This window comes from Dendrobium catenatum, unplaced genomic scaffold, assembly GCF_001605985.2.
Source record: "Dendrobium catenatum unplaced genomic scaffold, ASM160598v2 fragScaff_scaffold_847, whole genome shotgun sequence".
In the NCBI taxonomy this organism is placed as follows: Eukaryota; Viridiplantae; Streptophyta; class Magnoliopsida; order Asparagales; family Orchidaceae; genus Dendrobium; species Dendrobium catenatum.
Genome location: NW_021319309.1, coordinates 350,334 through 370,789, shown reverse-complemented (window position 1 = coordinate 370,789; position 20,456 = coordinate 350,334). Strand labels below are relative to the sequence as shown.

At 31.1% G+C, this 20,456-nt stretch overlaps 1 protein-coding gene across 1 annotated transcript; it reads right to left on the bottom strand.

Annotated features, from left to right (window-relative positions):
• Positions 1-17,147: 17,147 nt before the first annotated feature.
• On the bottom strand, positions 17,148-18,938 carry LOC110104023 (NAC domain-containing protein 87). Its single transcript, XM_020832958.2, has 3 exons — positions 18,540-18,938; positions 18,171-18,451; positions 17,148-17,731 (listed from the first exon to the last, which is right to left on the bottom strand). Exons 1-3 carry the CDS (start codon positions 18,700-18,702, stop codon positions 17,282-17,284), a joined length of 894 nt encoding a protein of 297 aa, XP_020688617.1. The 5' UTR covers positions 18,703-18,938; the 3' UTR covers positions 17,148-17,281.
• Between the last annotated feature and the right edge of the window lie 1,518 nt (positions 18,939-20,456).

The following is a 20,456-nucleotide window of genomic DNA, read 5'->3' as shown; positions in this document are numbered from 1 at the left end:
GAAATAATGTCCTATGTTTGGAAAGGATTTTAAATCCCCAATTAACATCCCCTCCCCCCCCCTCCGTCTTGCATGGCCGACCCCTCCCTCTCTCTCCTATCTAATTAACGCACCCCATTAAGCTCTCCAATCAATCTATTAATTTCCCTCCAAGACCAAGCCTCTCTCCAACTGGTTTGTAACTTAATTAGCATACCACTTAGGCAAGGAAATTAACTCCTTGTTTTCTTTCACTGCTGTTCACATATCTCCCCACAATATTCACCTAGTTCCTTTGCTTCCAAAGGACCGAAACCCTAAAATTTTTCCTTCCAAAATTGTTGTTCACATTTCTGGACAGATTTTGTGTGCTGTCCAAAATTCCCGAGCCTTTGAAAGCTGCTGTCCAGAATTTTCCAAAGCCAATACCTACTGTCCATACCATTGTAGCTGCTGTCCGGAAGTTTCAGCTTGCTTTCCAAAGACTCCAGCACAAGTTAGTTTGCTGTCCCACCATCCAGAACTTGCCAAAGTGCTGTCCAAAGACAGTTAGAAGATTTGTGTTGCTGTCCACTCTTTCTCAGCACCCAAAATGACCATGTCAGAGTTTCGTATCTTTTTCCTTTGGGTAAACTCTTCCCCTTACCCTTTTACCTACTTACTCACCCTTGATTGTGGCATCATAAGGGTCATGAAAACTTTCTACGCAAGCCAAATTTATTAAGAGTTGGGTGAGGGATCTCTTTCGTAGTGACTAATCTCATTGTTAATTTAGTGATTGTTCGTTGAAAATCCTTCATGTATGCTATGCTTGAATAATTGTTTAATTTGTGATCTAAACATCTAGTTGTGTGACTTGACCTAAGCTAGTTTCACCCATGTGTCATTTTCTTTCATTGTTTAAAATCACTGCAAGTTAATAATTATTATTGGTCTCACATAAAAGCGTGCAATTTCATATTTAATATTGAATAAGCATTTAAGTCCTACATCAATAAAGCATCAAATGCATTGTAGGTATAACTTACATATGTAAGCATTCGTATAAGAAAAATGCATACAAATATGATTTTTGTTCCTTATATGAGCATAGTAAATGTATTAGATTTGACCTATGTTAAGAAAGATAGAAGTAGACCTAAATGTATTAGATTTGACCTATATTAGAAATTTCCTGGTCGGAGACCATCGCTTGAAGCTATTAGGAGTTTTTTCTTCAAGCTTAAGCTTAATGGTGAGGTTTCAGTGACTGTTTTAAATCAGCGTAATATCTTGATCAAACTTTTTAACGATCTGGATTACTGTCGGGTCTTTGCTCATAGATCTTATTTTGTAAGTAATTGCTTCATGAAATTGATTAAATGGTCTCCAATGTTGGATGTGGAGGTTGAATCGCCTATTATCCCAATATGGATTTCATTCCCTAACTTACAGCCTCATTTGTTCGCTCTGCGTATTCTTTAAGGTTTAGGTCAGATCTTTGGTAAACCCTTGAAGACGGACTATGCGACCTCCTCTGGTTCGCGTCCTTCTATTGCTCGTGTTTTAGTTGAACTGGATGTGTCCAAGCAATATCCGAACAAGATTTGGATCGGTCCGGATAGTGTTGGGTATGTTCAATCTATCATTTTCAAAGACTTTCCTGATTATTGTACGCATTGTTTAGCTTTGGGCCATTCTAAAACGAATTGTAAAATTCTTAATCCTAACCTTGTCTCTTCTACTTTGCCTCCTCCTCATTCGTTGGGGGTTGATTTAGCTCTTGTGCACTCATCTGATCCTGGTTTTCTTTCTACTGCTAAGGAGGGAGGTTTAGGTGTTGACTCTGTTGTCTCGGGTAGAGTCCCTCCTAACCCTGTGTCGACCCCGGATTTGAATGAAGTTGGGCCTACTGATGTTATTGTTGTTGAGCCTTTGGGTCCAATTTTAAATCCTGTGGCAGTTCCTTTTGATAATACTGTAGTTAATCCTGCTGTGGTTGCCCCTACTGTTGATGATACACCTGTGGCGTCTGTGGGTGCTCTGGCTGTTGTTGAGCAGGATGTTCGGGGATGTTCTAGTAATGGCGCTTTAATGGCTTGTGAACTTAATTCAATGCCAATTTTAAGTGAACCATGTGTTTTAACTAAAATTGTTGCTCCTTCAATGGCTGTTGAGCGATTTGATTTATCTGGATCCATGAAGGTTTTGTCCCCTGTTTCTCAGGTTGGTGCTTCTTCGGTTAATTTGGGAGTGGATGATGTTCATTATACTTGTGTTGATGTGCCGGTGAAATTAATTGAACCTCAAGCCTTGGTTATTCATGTGGGGAACAATTCCGGTATGAATGTGAGGAAGCACTTAGATTGGCTTCATGTTTCGTCTGATTCGGAGTCCGTTTCCTCTTTTGATTCTAGTGGCGCGGACGATCCTGGTAATCCTTTTGCTTTGTTGCGTGATACACCTGTTGTTTCTGGTGCCTCTCGTGGTAAAGCTCGTGGTAGGGGCAGACGTCGTCGGTAATGGCCGTGGCTTTTGTGGTGGTTGCCTTATGGTTGAAATTTTCTGGGGTGCAATTTTCTGAGATTGTGCTTTGGATGGTCTGGTAGTTAGGTTGCCTGATGCCTTTGCATATATTCAAGCTCTCTGTTTGTTTTTCGTTTGGTCGGGCAGTGATGTGGTTGGGGCTCGCTTGTCCTTTGGCTGGCCCGTGGCAACCTTTGGTGTTTGCTTGGGTTTTGGTGCGATTCTTCATCAAATTAGATGGTCCGGGCTTGGCTTAAGGGTAGCTGGTAGTCTCAACCTTAAACTGAGCCCTCTTATTCTGTATTTTTATCCACTTTCTCGTCGTGCTGTGTCTTTGAATGTTGTATTTTGTACTTTTTTTTTGTTTGGAATAAAATCTTTTGTTAAAAAAAAAAAAAAAAAGTAGGCCTAAAAAAGTAAAAAGACTTGGTTAGAAAGTATTAAAAATGATCTTTTTTTTATTATATTTAAATTAGAATTTGACTCTTAATAGAACACAATGGAGAAATATTATTCATATTGCTGACCCCAATTAGTGAGATAGAGGCTTGATGTTGTTATTGTTGTATATGAATAGAATGGAAGACTATTTTTGTCCTTTCCACGGCATAGGCCTTAACCATGTCTTGGCCTACTTGCGTGTGATGTTGGAACCAAGAATTTTGCTTAACATGTGCACATAAACTAATTTTATTATTTGGAGGGGGAACACATTGATTATTATTATTAAAAATATCAAATAACGGGATTTATTAATATCCATCTATCATATATAACAATATGTTAAAAATTTAGGTGGGCCATCTGCTACCTTATGCCTCTCTTGAATCCCCCCGCTCACATGATATCTGCAAGCAAGCCTTGACCATAATTAAATTTTAAGAAAGTTTCTTGAAATTATGACCTCACAGTAGGGATAATGCTAACTGTGGATATTTTGATAATAAACTAAATAGAAGAATATTGAGCCTACAATTTCAAATACTGAAAATGAGAAATTATAGGCTATTTGCAGAAAAAAAAGTGGTGTATTATCATTGATGTGTTAACTAGTCTCTATTTTTCAATTTACTGAAGAAGTTCATAAGTAACTTTGTTCAGCATATTCATGGAAGTGATGTGATGCATTAAATGGCATTAGAGGGACAAAAATTTTTGAGAGCAAATGGCTTGCTTAGTTTCCAGTCGCCTAATTTGGTGCTATTGGGATATATAATTTAACTCTTACATTGATTGTTAGTATGGATACCAACTTTGAGAGTCCTATTTTCAAGCAGGATTCTGCAACATTTCTTTCTTAGAAGCCTATTGTGGCACAGATTTCTCCAAATGATTTTGAGATGAAGGCCAATGAAAGCCAAATAAGAGCCAAATAATGATTTTGAAATGACTGTCAAAGACAAAGATGTTTAACTACTTTACAGTAGAATGTTTGACCATTTCAAAGTAAGGTCTTATCATTTCTGCAAGCAGAGTAAGGAGATAAATACAATTGATGTACATAACTTGTGCGATAGACTCCTGTAGTAGCAGATGTGTTATGACTCTGAAGGATTGTAAGATAAATGTTGATTTGAGTTTATAGAAGACTACCAAATAGGGCTATGAGATGGAGGAAGAACAATATCTTAGCAAAGAGGGATTTATAACATTACAATGAAGTTTCCTGATGGAATTATAATTATTATTGGTTGCAAATGCATAAAAAATTTAGCTTTTTAAGAGAATCAGACCTGGAGACTTTATGAGTTTCCTAATGGAAATATGATTATTGGTTGTAAATGGTCTTCAGGAAGAAGCTGTGTCCTTGTCAGATAATTTGCTTTATATGATTGGAGAAAAGGAAGACCATATGTGCTTCCTGTATATATCCTTTGTATGATATATAGCAATCTTCTTTTTGCTGGTACAAAAACTGTAATTTTCTGGTCAAACATGATTCTGGAGTATGATTATTGTATATACTTGATAAATCTGACAGATTTTTTTATATATATTTTGCTGTTTACATATTGTTGATTGCATGCTGGAGTAAATAAATGGTAGTCAAGTACTGACAAACATGGTAGATGTATAAATATAAGTATGGATAGCTATGTTGCACCGATACACCTATTTATGAAGGCGTGCTGTATCCGATACACTGATACACGGATATGCCTCCGATACGGCACCTATACTTGTCGTATACAGCAAAGCTGTATCCAATTAAAATACTATTTAATTTCAAAATGACACGTTGAAAAAAAAAAAAAGACGCGTCATATTTACTTGTGCGACTGCGAGCGAGATTCTCTTATTTCCGAGATGAATTTGAGTCTCTTAATGATATGAGAATATTAGAAATTGCCAATCTTTCACTTGATGAATCTGAATTAGAAGCTATGATATTTATTGAAGATGATATAGAAGTTCAAAGACAAACCACTGAAGAAGCTAATCATATCATTCCTTCTATTGAATAATTGAAACTTCATGTGCTAGACAATTTATGTTTATGCTTTTGTTGTTGACTTGTTGTACTAGGCATTTAATGCTTACTTTTATTTTGATATTATAAGTTACAAAGTTACAAATGATGTTGCTTTCATTTTTTTTTTTTTTGTAATTTCAAATATTCTATTTTGATTGTTTCCTTAATTTTTATGTATGATTTATAAATTATAATGTCGTGTCCGCGCCATACCCGTATCCTATATTTTTAAGAATTGACATGTCCCGTATCCATATCATGTCGTATCCGTGGCGCCGTATCGGTATCAGTGCAACATAGATGGATAGTTTTGAGAGAAATAATCAACAAGTTTTGTTTCTCTTGATAGCATTTGGTAGAAAGCCTTGGAGAAGGAGCAATCACATTATTGAGGTGTCAGAAAGCTATGTTTCACTAGCAAGGTACAATGCTTTTATCCTAAATTTTCTCTTTATAATAGCAATGGTTTGTTGAAAAACACTGTCCAGGGTTGAAAAATAATTCAAACAGTGATCTCATCGAAGAAAATAGTAAACTATTTCCTAGGGAGCAATTCCATGTGAAGGAACAATGCGAAAAGATTGATAATTGAACAAATCCTTTTTCAAAACTTATGTGGTAAGAAATTTTTCTTAGTTGGAGGAAAAGCAATGAACCAAATCCAACAATAGATTATATTAATTGTCTCTATTACAAAGTAATTCCAAATCCAATAAAAGGAAGAAAGCATTGTGGTGTATGTTAAGAGGCTCTATGGTGAATTTGTCACTCTTTAGTGATGAAGAAATGCTTAACCTTAGAGATAAGGGTGGATGCTATGTTAATAGCATTTTGATAGAACATGCAACAGCCCTAAACATACATGCTTAGATTTTCTGTAGAATTGAATTACTCACAACTAAGGTTTCGTTTGGGACGGTTTTTTTTCTGCTTCTTAAAGCAGCTTTTTAGTACAAAATAAAAAAAAAATTGTACTAGAAAACTGATTTAACAAGCAGAAAGAAAGTCGTCCCAAACAAAACTTAAATTTGATAGAAATCGACCAAATTGTAAAGGGAACTGACCTAATTTGCTATGCTTTGATTATATTGAAAGGAGGTGGGGAGGATATTATATGACAGATTAGATCTATGCATTTCAAGTTGAATTTATGATAGCTTGATTTGAGGAGATAAACTTAAATAGATTCAAGAACACTTGATAGATCTTTGAATAGATTCAAGAATACTCAATAAGACTTGATGGCAATCAATAAGGTGATTTCCATAAAAGTAATAGTTAATCGACTAGTGGAGCCAACTTAATACTATCATACATGATATAATTCTTAGGACCAAAGATATAGACAAGTTTTTTAAGTAGGATTGTAGCCTTAGTGGAGTGGAGTGCACATTAGGATAGATGAATTATCAATTTAAGTGATGGAAGTCATGATAGACAATGAGAGCATGATCATAGTTTGGCATTCCAGCTTATGACATGATTGAGCAAATTAATCAATTAATCATTAATTTGTACAATCAATCAGATTTCACACTTTATACTTTATATTTTATATTAGTTTAATGTTTCTCTCTTTACTTGATCGAACATGCATACTCTATTCCCTAACCATGGTTTTAAAAATCGGGCCAGCCAATTCGACCGTGAACCATTCCTATGGCCGATTCAGTCCTCATGAAAAATCGGTTAAGCATCAAACCGGTGAGTACCAATTTGAACCGCCCGTTCAACCAGCTAATCGTTGAATCGATCCCGATTTTAAAAAATTAGTGTGTTCAATTCATAATATATTTAAATAATTTAATTTAATAAGAAATATTTTATTAAATGTTAAATTTTGTGTTTTAATTTATTTATTGTTATTCCCAAAATTATATTATTTTACAATTATTATTAATTACCTTATTATTTAGATATCATTTAAATATTTTTAATCTATATTACATCATCCGGTTCTATCCTGATTTGAACCTTGAACGTCTCTTTTCAGATTTTATCTCCTAACATTATGTATGTGTTGAGTGGAATAGGAGAAATGGGATAAAAGAATAAATAACATGATTCCACATGTCTTGATTATTATTAGAAAGACGAGCCTCTTAGAGAGTTTTACATGGAAAGTGATATGGTAAATTGTAACCTTGCTCATTATACAAACTAGATGAACACCACCTATGTAGATTAGAATTATTGATTCTTCCCACTACCTTTATATAAGATAAAGAAGCCTTGGGTCATAGGACTTATACTACTTCATTGGACCCTTGAGTGAGAATTATAGGGAATGAACCTTATTTATTTTGCTAGAGCTATGAAAAAGAGAAGGCTAGATAAAGAGGAATTAAAGGGAAGATCTGAGGTCAACTCCGTCAATTCTTCATTGTTGCATTGTGGTAAAAATTATTGGCCAATTAATGTGTCACATTTTCTTTGCATTATGTAATCGATTCGGGTCCGGATCTAACCGAATCGATTCCGCTTCAGGTATTTTTTACAATTTTTTTTTATTTAATTCGATTTATTTAAACCTAAATCAAGTTAATGTAAGATTTACTTCAACCAATTTAAAATGAATAAAGCTTAATTCAATTTGGGTGATGTGGTTTATTAATTTTTTGGAAATAATATTTACTTATTTTATAACAATCTTTTAAAATCCTCTTAAATTAATTAAAAATGGGTCAAACTGGTTTGATTTCGGGTTTTCGGGTCAACCCGAACCCGACCCGATTTTACAAACGGGTTGAAATCTCTAACCCTAACCTGACTCTGTTTGGGTTGACCCGAACCCAAAATTTTCCACCCCTTGGCATGATACCATAAATGTGAATGAATAATAAAAAATGTTAATGTTTGACCTATTTATGATGAATGATTCTCTAATTGAGACAAATATTCAATATAAAAATGATATTTCATTATTTTAAATTTTTTATAGCCCTAAATTTGATCCATGAAATTAACTTATAAAAATTTATATTCTAATCAACTGCAAATTTAGAATTTTGATTCATTATCATCGATGGGTTGATGAAATCGAAAGCTATAAACATTATATTTTGTTCGCTAATCAAAGACTTTGCTATTCATAACCATTATTAGACCAAAATCGTTATCCCCTAGCCAACAACAATGTTAACCCCTATGGTCTAAGTGAGTTAATTAGTGTGACTCAATGACAATATTATCTAGTTACATTCCTTATCAACTGAATGTGATATATACCACCCATTATTGATGTCAATGTGGAAGGTTAAAACAAATGCCATAATTCCTCATTATAAATCTTTAGATATGAAATAATAATTTCAAGAGACATTTTGACTAATTAGGTGGAACCCCAAGATCATAGAGAATTATAGAGTTCTCATCACTGCTTAAGACTATATATATGTCAATTTTTTCGTATTCTAATCGATCCATTTTGTATTAACTCATATTTCGATTTTGTCAATTTTTTTCAAGAGTCATTATAACTCCAAATCGCAATTCTCTTCACCATAGTATTTTATTTTGTAGTATTTTAATTATAAGAATTTTTTCGTAATTTTTGGGCTCCGGTGAAAATCCTTAAAAAATTGGTAACTATTGGTACAAGTGAGAATTTCGGGACCTTCATATGTACGATTTGTAAACCAATTTCATAGATATTTTTTAAATAACATGTTTTATTTTATGGATATTTTTCAATAATTTTTGAAGTTCTAAAATAATTTATTTTAATTGTATACTAAAGAAATTGATTAATTATATAATTAAATAATATTATATTATTATTTATTTAATATATCTTAAACTACTTTACAGAATTCTTTAAATAAGCTTTTTATTATTTTTTCATTTTCATTCGGCAACAGAGAGTAGTTAAGTGAAATGAGAGGGAAAAGTTAGGAGAGAAAAAAAAAGTCTTGGATTTGGAGGCCATATAGTGATTTTCGTCCTTCGAGTTAGTGGACATATTTGCTCGTCTCATTATAAGGAACATTCACCCTATTTTTTATTTCAAAGATTTTGTGTTTTTGATATTTTTTCACTCAAATTTGTGTTTTTGTTACTAAAAAAAGTGAATAACTTTGTATTGGCAAAACTTTTACAACATAATTTTTGTATGTTATAGAGATCATGATTATGAGCATTTTAAATTTTGTTTGAGATTTTTTACTATGTGATTTTAAAAATACAGTGATTTATGTCTACTTAAAATTTATTTTGACCTCTAAAAATAGTAGTATAGTATAATAAAAGTCTTATAACATCGTTTTACATAATTCCTGATATTTTGATATTTTTTTAAATGTACATTTTTATATAATAGGATTTTTTGTTGTTTATCATTATGATATTTTTGCATATTCTTAATTAAGCTTAATTGTATACTATTTGTTGTAATACATTAAAAATGGATGTGTATATGTGCTTGAGTAATAGTTGATCGCTATTATTATTATAATATTATAATAATAATGTGTGTGTGAAATAAATAAGTAAAGAGTGGTTAACCCGTTGGTTGGAAACTGATTGATCTATACAGGATGGTGGGCCGACAGACTTTCATTTAAATATTATGATTTGATGTGATCATATACTAATTCACGTGATACATTGATTGAGAGTTATAAGGAGATTACTACTGTGCCGACGACAAAGAGTGATGACTCTTATTTACTGAGCCAACGATTTACTAACACTGATACTAATACCGAAAAATATTATGATAGCCAGAGCTTTTACTTGTTTAGTATGACAGTTAAAATGCATGTTCTTGAGGTATTGTTCTTACTATTATACATATTTATTATTACTATACAAATTTACTATTTTTATATTATTATTCTACTCCTACTACTGAATTATTACTTTTAGTGATATAGATACTAATATTATTTAATACTATTGATTCACTATACTAATATTAAGTATGTGATATATTGAACATGTGATATAGAATTTCTGGATAGCATGTGTATATTCTTATACGATTTTATTATATTGATTTGATTTTGATAGTCTTTATTGATATTTTGATTTGATATTTTATATGATTTATGTAATTATTTATATTACTACGACGGTTACTTTATAGATTTGACACTCATATTGGTTTATAACTTTATTAGCTTTTGTACCATAGTATTTTATTATTTACAGATTCTACTACTACTGTATTTGAGTTTTATTATTCTTGCTCTGATTAAATGATCATATGAATGTAACTGCTATGATTTGATCCCTGACATGCATATTGCTCATTTACCATAAGTTTTGGTGATCTGTTAGGCTTTTTAAGCTCATTATATGTGGTTAAATGATTTCAGGTTAGGTAGGGGAGCAGAAGTGTGAGGTTGGTCGGGATTTTTCAAATTTTATTTCTTTTTGTTATAGTTCTGAGTAGTGTATATAATTTTTGGGAATGTATATATATATATATTTTGATGTTTTAAATTATATATTCTGTTGTACTATTTATTACTGATAGAATATATTAGATAATTTTGATTATTATTTATTAAAAGATAATAAATAAATCATTCTTCCAATTTATATTCTGAGGCGTCACATGCACATTTTATATTACATCATCAATTTCTCAATCTCTCTTTTCTTTTGGACGAGGTTAAAATCAACCACTTTTAGTCATGTTCTAACTCTTGGCCATTCAATCCCCATCCTTTTAAGATGGATTATTCTCACAATCTTTAGTAACTAGAATCATGATTGTTCAATCCTCTTTACTTAAAAGGTTAGGATGGGGATTATATGAATTTGAAAATGGTTAAGAGTAATCACTAAGATAACATCTAAAATAAGATGTGATTTAGATGAAAGGCTTATAAAAAGGGGGTATACAAAAAATAAAAGATTATACTTAAATATATGAGTTTTTTTTTATAATGGTTTAATTTTATTAGAAAAAATATAAAAATTAAGCATGCTCATGTTATGGCACTCATGAGATGGGTGACATATTGAGAAGTTATACCAAAAATGATAAAATAATGAGGTTTAACATAATATGGGATGGTGTGAATATGCCTCACATAAAATGGGTTAGTATCCAAGTTAGTATAAAAGCTAGTTACCCTCCAAATGGCCAAATTATAAAAATGAGCAAATAAGCATAAGAATGTAGAGTATAAAAAATTTTAAAAGAAGCGAAAACAGACATTGAAAATCCGGTTTCTATAGAAATCGGATTATCAAAATCCAGTTTCTATAGAAATGAGATTTTCAAAATACAGTTTCTATAGAAACCCAATTTTTAATATCTGGATATATTATTATTTTAATAATATAAATTTTATATTTAAATGTAATTAAACCGGTTAATTTTTTTTAAAATAAATTGTTTTATTTTAATAATTTAATAAACTAAAACAATTTAGTTTTTTTTTAAATATAATTAACCAGTTTAATTATATTTAAATATAAAATTTATATTATTAAAATAATAATTATCTAGTTTATGTAGAAACCGGATAATTGTGCTCCGATTTCTTAGAAACCAGATTAGTATTTTTCGGTTTCTAATATGTTATTTGGCAGTTCGGTTTCGCTCCTTTTTAAATTTTTTCATTCCTATGCTCCTTCTGCATTATCATATAAAATCATCTCCTTTTTATAATTTTGCCTCCTCCAAATATGATATATGATTAAGGGGAAGATGAATTAGAACTTGGTATGCTTGTAATATACTAAATCCATTGAGGGCAACGAATGATTATCGAGGCAAAGGCTTAGGCAAGGAGTGGCTCCTAGCAAGCTTCTAGGATAGCAAATTTATAAGAGAAAAAGGGGAGTATGATCAATTTAAATTCCACATCTAAAAAGGAGAAAATATTATTGGGCTTTAAAAGTAAAAGAGTTAAAACCAAATATGCAAATCACTTTTTGATGTTATAACTATAGTTTCTTTAGGAACTCTAGACATTAAATATACTAGAGCACTCTTGGGATACTACACCAAGAAAGGTAAAATCTTTAAGCTCGGATCAGTAGGGGTGTCAATTTTTGACACGACACGAAACACGACCCGAACCCGACCCGGAAAAATCCGGGTTCGGATAATTGTGCTCCGGTTTCTTAGAAATCGGATTAGTATTTTTCGGTTTCTAATACGTTATTTCGCAGTTCGGTTTCGCTCCTTTTTAATTTTTTTGTTCCTATGCTCCTTCTGCGTTATCATATAAAATCAGCTCCTTTTTATAATTTTGCCTCTTCCAGATATGATATATGATTAAGGGGAACATGAATTAGAACTTGGTATGCTTGTAATATCCTAAATCCATTGAGGGCAACGAATGATTATCAAGGCAAAGGCTTAGGCAAAGAGTGGCTCCTAGTAAGCTTCTAGGATAGCAAATTTAGAAGAGAAAAAGGAGAGTATGATCAATTTAAATTCCACATTTAAAAAGGAGAAAATATTATTGGGCTTTACAAGTAAAGAGTTAAAACCAAATAAGCAAATCACTTTTTTGATGTTATAACTATAGTTTCCTTAGGAACTCTAGAAATTAAATATATTAGATCACTCTTCGGATACTACACCAAGAAAGGTAAAACCTTTAAGCTCGGATCAGCATGGAATTGGCTTGGCTAAAGTTATGTTAACTTCTATAACGTAAGTTAGGTTGTCATAGACTATCATGATGCCTTTACTTGCCTACCGATTATGAGCTGGTTAGTTCCCTTCTTTTAAGAGAGGGACTTTTAGTCACCATATATCTTCTCATATCAAAACCATCAAATTCTTTTTGTCACCATCACAAGAGACTTCCATTATAATTAAAACTCTCTTATATTGCAATGACTTCCTCAATTTTAGCAAAATACAACCATTTGTAATTCATGACTATAACTTCTATAATTACTCACATTGGGTTAAGCCTCATGAGTTTTTGCATTTTAGAATTCAATGTTAAAACTTAAAAGTTTATGTTTTATGTAGATTTCATTTTTATTTATCTCATTATATGCAAACCATCATTCAAATCAAAGTATTGCTCCCTTAAAAAAAAGAGTTTCTTCCATTACATGCAGTCAATATATTTATAAAAATTAAAATAGTTAAATATTAAATAAAAATCATAGTTAAATATTACATTCTCTTAATAGAAATGTATATCAAATTTTTCTCAATTATTTCTTGCATGTCAATGATTGATGTTTATGCTCTCATTCTAGAAGACAGATTCGAAAACATTATGAATATATATGAGCATTGTACTTTGGCATATAAAATTCCATCTCAATCGAAGTAGCTTGACAATTATAACCTTCACATACCAAAATTAGCTACATTAATACAAATATCTGCAGTTTATAATTTTAAAAAACATCCAAACATTTTACATTTTGCACTTGCATTTAGTATTTTTTTTTTTGCCACCTTAGGAGCTATATATTACTTATTAGTCATTCAATTTGACAAATACATGCTGTAATTATCACTAAGATAGTCTAAGATAAGATAATGACAATAGACAATAAATAGGGCCCATTTTTCTGTAAATTATCTAATGCATGACCACTGTTAAAGGGGAGATATCCAAACGCATGCCACATGTACTAAACAACAAATGGAGCATCTATTAGTGATCAAGGAACCCAAGGCTAAGTCATTTCATCTAACAATTATGAAATTTGACTTCTTATGAGTTTTACATCATGTCCCTTGGATACCCTAGCTATAGCAAGCCTTCATTTTCCATACAATTTTTGTTATTATTATAATAATTGAATTAATAGTTTTCTATTATTAACATTTTATTCATTAATGTGAAGCATATCAAAACTTAAAATTTAATAAGAATAATAATTAGATTTGACTACTTTGTTTGCTCTCTTCATTGATCACTTCTAAATCATAATTAATTGGATAAGTGAGATTAATTTTAGAGTTTTAAATTGTATTAAGGCTCTGTTTGAGACTACTGCAATATTTTATGAAATTGTTGTAGAGAAAATAATTTCTCAACTATGGCTGGAAAAAGCAGTTTTCCAACATAAATTTTTATAATAAGCAATAAAAAAGTTGTTGTCAAATAAAATTGTAGAAAGTCGGCTCTAGCCGATCCTAAGTATCGCGATTTCTAAAATAAAAGTTTTGAAATATATTTGACTCTTTTTCTTCTCATTATTAAAGTCAAAAGAGATATTATATATTAACTTATAAAATTAGGGTTATTAAGTTAGAGCAGGGTAGCATATGTAATATCACATCTAACCAATCATCGGATAGCATCCAAAGATTTTTTTTTTTTTTGCAGCCCATTTTAGTCTATTAGTTGGGAGCTTAGATTTTCCTAATTTTTTTCCACTAAGCTTCTATGTTTACGCCATGAAAATCATATCATGGTGACCACCATTGAGTTATTTCAGATATATTTATTAATAAAATTAGTTAGGAACCATAATTGATTTATTTTTATCATTTTCAGTATTTAATCAAGCATTTGTAATTAATATATTTATAATGTAAGATCCATATACTGTGATAATAAATCTTATAATATATATAAATAATTTTAAGAGAATAAATTACTTATTTTATTTTATTTTTAACCATTACTTATATGGTGAATGATTCTTTAATTTTATAGTATATGAGTATTCAAATCAAATTATTTTTTTTTATGAATGCATAAAAAAGGAACTAGAACAATATCATTAGATTGATTTCAATTATATAAAATAATCAAATTAGATCATCAATTTTTTTAAGTTATAGATTAACATGAGAGTTCTTGGTCTTGTATTGAAAGCTGGTAATAACAATGAAAATTAATTTTGTATATGATGATTTTTTTTTCACATTAAAAATTGATCAAATTAGTTTTTCATGTTGTTTTTTGGTTATAGATTAACATTAAGAATTCTAATCTTTTATTTGAAGATCATAAGGCAAACTAATTTTGAAAAAAATTACAGGTGTAAATGAGTTGAGTTGAGGCGAGTTGAATATCTGCCTAATCGAGCTAAGCTCGTTTAATTCTAATTGAGTTTGAACTCGAGCTCGTTCACTAAGTTTGAACACAGTTCCTTCAAAAACTATTAGGCTCAAGCTCATTTGGAAAGCTCTAGTTTGACTCAAGAAATAATTAAAAGTATTTATTATATATTTTATTATATTATTTTGAAACTAATTTTGAAATATATTTATAATTTAAATGAATGGTTCGACAATTTTGTGTCTAGTTAGGGTGAACTCGAGTATAAGCTAAAGCTCGAACTTGTGGCTGGACAAACTCACCTCATGAAATTGTTAATGAGTTGAGTTTAAGCTAGTTCACGAGCTGATTCTGTTCACTTACACCCCTAGTAAAGACTATGATTTTTGCATAACAACATTATGCAAGGATCACCTCTAGTAAAATGTTCATGCTTTTGTATTAATTATGGTGTTGCCCTTTGATTTGCTTTAATCATTATATTTTAGAAACAGTTAATTCTATTAAAGGCAACTATCAAAAATTTTTATTAACATTTAATCTGAAAATTAATTGCATGATTTTTTTTGTCTAATAGAACCTCTTAAAATTATTATTTCCAAGATGTTTCCTTTAATCAGTGCCATAATTTACTAAATTTATAGTAGGTCAGTCAGATATGTCTAATAGAACCTCTAAAGAACTAAGGATTTACAAACTAAATTCCAACTTAAATAAAGGATAAATTTTTTTATTCCGACAAATTTCTACTTGACCATAAATATAAAATCTCATAAAATTTAAGAAAATAAAAATTAACAATTATTATTTAGTTTATCTTAGAAAAAAAAAATATTTTAGATGGAAAGCCAGACCTATTGTATGGACACTTATAAGTCTAAAATCGTGTTAGTTCGTGTTAATACGGGTTTCAAAGCTCATTAAGCCATGGGCATTCATATCGTGCTTTTCCTCTGGCTTTACACCTACTTATGAACACATTTATGAATTAATATTCTGAACTTTCTACTATGAATGTTACTTAATAGGGCACCTAATATTATTTAAATTATGTGGATAAATAATAAGGGAAAATTTTTGAGATATACTCCTTTAGTAAGAAGTAGTATTTAATAGAATATTAATTTGAGAGAAAAAAAACATTAATTTTGTCTTTTCATTCATGTACAAAAATTAAAAGGTAATTCTTTTCAGTACATCAAAATTCTTTCTAACATGTCTTTATATTTAATAATAATATTCATTTAATATTTTTAAGGAGAATTTACATACATACCATTTTATATCATATTATTTACATATCTAATATTTAAAATTTTAATATTTCATGCATATATATATTTTATAGACAACTTTAATATCAAACATGTCATTTATATATTTCATTCATATCATTCTATAAACTTTAATATTTTATTCAGTGCATTCATATTTATTCTATGGGTGATAGATATGAAATATTAAATTCTTAAATTTTAAATATATAAATAGTATAATATAAAGTGTGTGGTACATATATAAATATCCTCCTAATATAAAGTGTGTGGTATTTCGTTGGTTTCTAATGATGTTTTCCTCTATGCTTATTATGCGAATTTTGTGATTTATAATTGCAAAAAGTTATACACTATTAATCGTAAAAGCTGTGCGGCGTGCAAGGTTAGTTTACTTTGGGTTTTATCCATTATTGGATTTTATTACTGGATTTTTTGCAGGAAGACTGAGTGGAATGTCATCATTTTGTGCTTCCTTTTTTGGGATCTGTAGACTCACAGACCTAGGTTAATGTTGCATTATTTTTGTAATTGTTGAAAAAGGAACCACCGGCTCATAGGTTTTTATTTTGCTTTTTTACTTGTAGCTCTTTCGAGCATTAGTGAGCTGGATGTTCCTTATAAGGACCTTGTAACCGATTTTTGAATATTAACACGTAGGCCACATGAGTGGGTTTTAATTAAAAAAAAAAATATTCCTCCTAATATATATGCAATTTATTCCCGCAGAAATTACAAAATTAATATCTTCTATCTGTTAAAAAAAAATTTATGGCCCCGCCACTTATTAGCCCAGTAACATTGGTGATGATGTAAGAGATCTGAAATTTTTGTATGCCAACAATCAGTAGTGGAATCCGGAAGGAGTCGAAGGTGTGGCTTTCACCTCTCTTGAATTCAACAAAGACTCTTTATATTTGTATAATATCAACGTTTTGCTCTTAAAATTCTCCTGCAAATATATGCATGTAAATTATATAAAACTCTTACTTCTTAAGTTTAGAGCAAATTCTTTCAAACACACACTCTCTCTCTCATTTGAAATCCTAGTTCTGCCACTGCGCATAACATGAAAATGCTTGGCGCATGAGGAGATTATTTCACAATATTTCATAATTCAGTATGCTATCAAAATCCAGAACTGCTTGCACATCTGAGGAATATAGCAGGTTGCATATCTGTTGCTTGAAGATGGCTGGAGAAGCCTCACCATTCCTTTCTACTCTTCCAGGGACGCTTAACGCAAAACATCCTTGATTGGAAATAAATGGAGCTTTTAATCTTCTTTCTTCCTGGTGCAAGAACCAAGGACCAAGATGGTAACTTTGAGAGGAGAAGACGGATCTGTTCAGCTCATTTTCAAGCTCCAGTTGACCCTCCACTCCTTGGTTGCTTGAGTTGAAGCATGGAGAATTCAGAAGAGGTGGCATCTTAGGATTTTCAGATAAAATATCATCAACAATTAAGTTCTTCTTGGATGAAAACTCTTGTGCTGGGCTTATCTTTTTATCCTTTGTGTTCTGGTATGCTTTGCAAACAACCCATTCCTCCTGCATGCATCATATTGAGAACTAATTATGAATGTAAATATCAAAATATTTTAATCATTTAGCATGAGTGCAGTCTTAATATGGACAAAAACTCTATAATTATAAGAAAATCCTATAAAAAAAATAGATTTACACTTCATTGTTTTGATGTTGTTGAAGTACTGTTTTATTAATTGTGCAAAGAGTAGGCTACTTAATTAGCATGAAATAACATTATATTTTTATGCACTTCTCTATACTGTTTATATAATATTTGTAATAATATATTAATATTGAACGAGTGCTATAAATCAAATTTATGACTTTGACAATAATTTTCGAGATCCTCAACTGACTGAGACCCATAGACCTTTCTTCCTATGAATTCATATATGGTGGCCTAAAATAATAATAAATAGATAAATAAATAATTTTTTGTATGTGATAGTAAACCTTGTACCTTTGGAGATTTAGAAAGGCTGTAAGGAACTTGTTGTTTGCCTTCAAGTCTGTATTCATGCATGACCCAGTTGGTCCTCTGCCCTTTTGGAGCTCTCCCCTTATAAAAAACAAGAGTTTTCTTCTTCCCTAGGACTCTCTTCCCCTTCAATATCTCCTTATCCTTTCCTGTGGTCTTCCAATAGCCAGCTTTTGTGGCCCGATTGGTCCTCATCCCTGTAGGATACTTTCTGTCCGTTTGGCAGAAGAAATACCATTCTTTATCTCCCATCTTGGCCTTCCCTACATATCATATACAGTTAATATAAAATATATCATTATGAACTATTTTCACTTCGAATGTTTAAGGATGGAGGAATAGTTTCAGTACTTGGAAGATCCCAAGGCTCGCAGTCATTGAAATTTGCTTGGCTAATGGCTACCGATGTGAAATTCTGATCTGCAATTTTCTTCATGAGGTACTGAGTTATGATCTCTTCATCAGTAGGGTGGAATCTGAAGCCAGGAGGCAAGTAGATGGATTGATCATCCATGGAAAGAAGCACTCGAACTAGCTAGTCTGAGAAGAAGGCCTTGAAGTTATAGGAAGATGAAAGAGAGCTGGATTTCTGGAAGCTGGAGGAGGGAGAAGGAAGCCATGACTGATATAAGAGATTTCGGAGAGGCTGAAGACCCGTGCTTTATAAGTTACTTCTCGATGAAGCAGGTTTAGATGGTTATTTATTTTCTATATTCTTCTTAAATGCCTTCCTATTTGTCAAGTGTATATGGTTAAGCCTTATGACACGCGTCCAACATCATACATTTTTTTTTTTCTATGATGCTATACAATAAAAGGAAAAAAAAAAAGATCAAATCAGAATTTCCAGATTAAATTTTGTCTTCAAATTATTTAATTGTTGAACTAATGTATATATTGATTGATTATTTATAAATTAAGTTCATCTCAAAATAAATATGCACTAAGTTTCTGATCGTTGCTGTTTGACTGACATTATTTGATCATCATCATCTATCTGTCATTATCTAGCCATCATCATCCGCCTAACATCATTTAGGCTCCGTTTGGGACAGTTATCTTCTTGATTTCTAAAATAGCTTTCTAGTACAAAATTTTTTTTAATTTGAATTTTTTGTACTAGAAAGCTGTTTTGAAAAGCAGTACGAAAGCTGTTTCAAATGAAACCTTAATTATTTTATCTTAAGCATTTTTATTCACATTTATAGAAATACGAAGTCGTAATTTCATATTCTTCTACATATTCGATCATTTCAATTGAATTTGGCCTTATAATTTTTTTCTCTTTCGAATTTCTTACCTAAAAATTAGGTTGTATATTGCATATTTTTATTATTTATGTGTATGTAAAATTTTCATGAAAAACTTAGACATTAAAATTTATTCTTTATCATCGTTAATTTTCTAACACACACCACTAACTAAATGCAAAGTTTTTTCATGGCTAAATATCTTAAATAGCTGAATTAGAAATTAATATATACTGTGTTTTAATATTTGGCCACGTGTCATTAAAAATAATAATTATAATTTATTGACCTCCACCGGCTCCACGTCATGCATGCACCCAAGTTGTTATTTGGAAGAATTGGGGGACAGGATTATTTATGAAGAAAGTTAAGAAGTTACTGCTTTCTGACTAAAAGGATTCCAGGTAAAGTCTTTTCATACTTGGATCATGGAGGCCTAGCTGATTTTGATTGAGAATTTTGACTATCAATTAAAATGTTCTAAATTTTAAGTTTGTATACATGACGTGTACGTATATCCGCTTATTTTAATTGACATAAGTGTTTTAAAAAAAATTAGTAGATTAAGGCTTCGTTTGGGACGACTTTCTCACTACTTCGTAAAACGGCTTTCTAGTACAAAAATTTTATTTTTTTTACAAGAAAGCTGCTTTAAGAAGCTGTTTTAAGAAGCAGAAAGAAAGCCGTCCCAAACGAGGCTTTTTTTTTTGGTTAAAACCCGCTGTAGGGTCCTACAATCTCAAAAAACGGTTACAAGATCCTTAAAAGGATCCTCCAGCTCGCTAATGCTCAAAAGAGCTACAGGAAAAAAATAGTCAAAAAATACTAAGAGCCTGAGGTTCCTTACCCTACGAGTACAAGAAATGCGAAAATAAAGCCTAGGGCTGTGAGGAGGTAGCACTCAAAAAAAGAAGAACAGATTTGTCTTGATCAGCTCAGTCTTCCTGCAAAAAAACAAAAACCCCAAGAAATAGAAATATAAAGCAAATACTAAGAGTACCTTGCGGACAATGAAGAT

What these genes read in the sequence shown, in the direction of transcription:
- LOC110104023 (XM_020832958.2), bottom strand. Translation starts at nt 18,702, where the DNA reads ATGGATGATCAATCCATCTACTTGCCTCCTGGCTTCAGATTCCACCCT. An exon ending in CGAGCCTTGGGATCTTCCAA is followed by an intron (nt 18,452 to 18,539) that starts GTACTGAAACTA and finishes TATGATATGTAG; the next exon opens with GGAAGGCCAAGATGGGAGAT. An exon ending in GCCTTTCTAAATCTCCAAAG is followed by an intron (nt 17,732 to 18,170) that starts GTACAAGGTTTA and finishes TGATGCATGCAG; the next exon opens with GAGGAATGGGTTGTTTGCAA.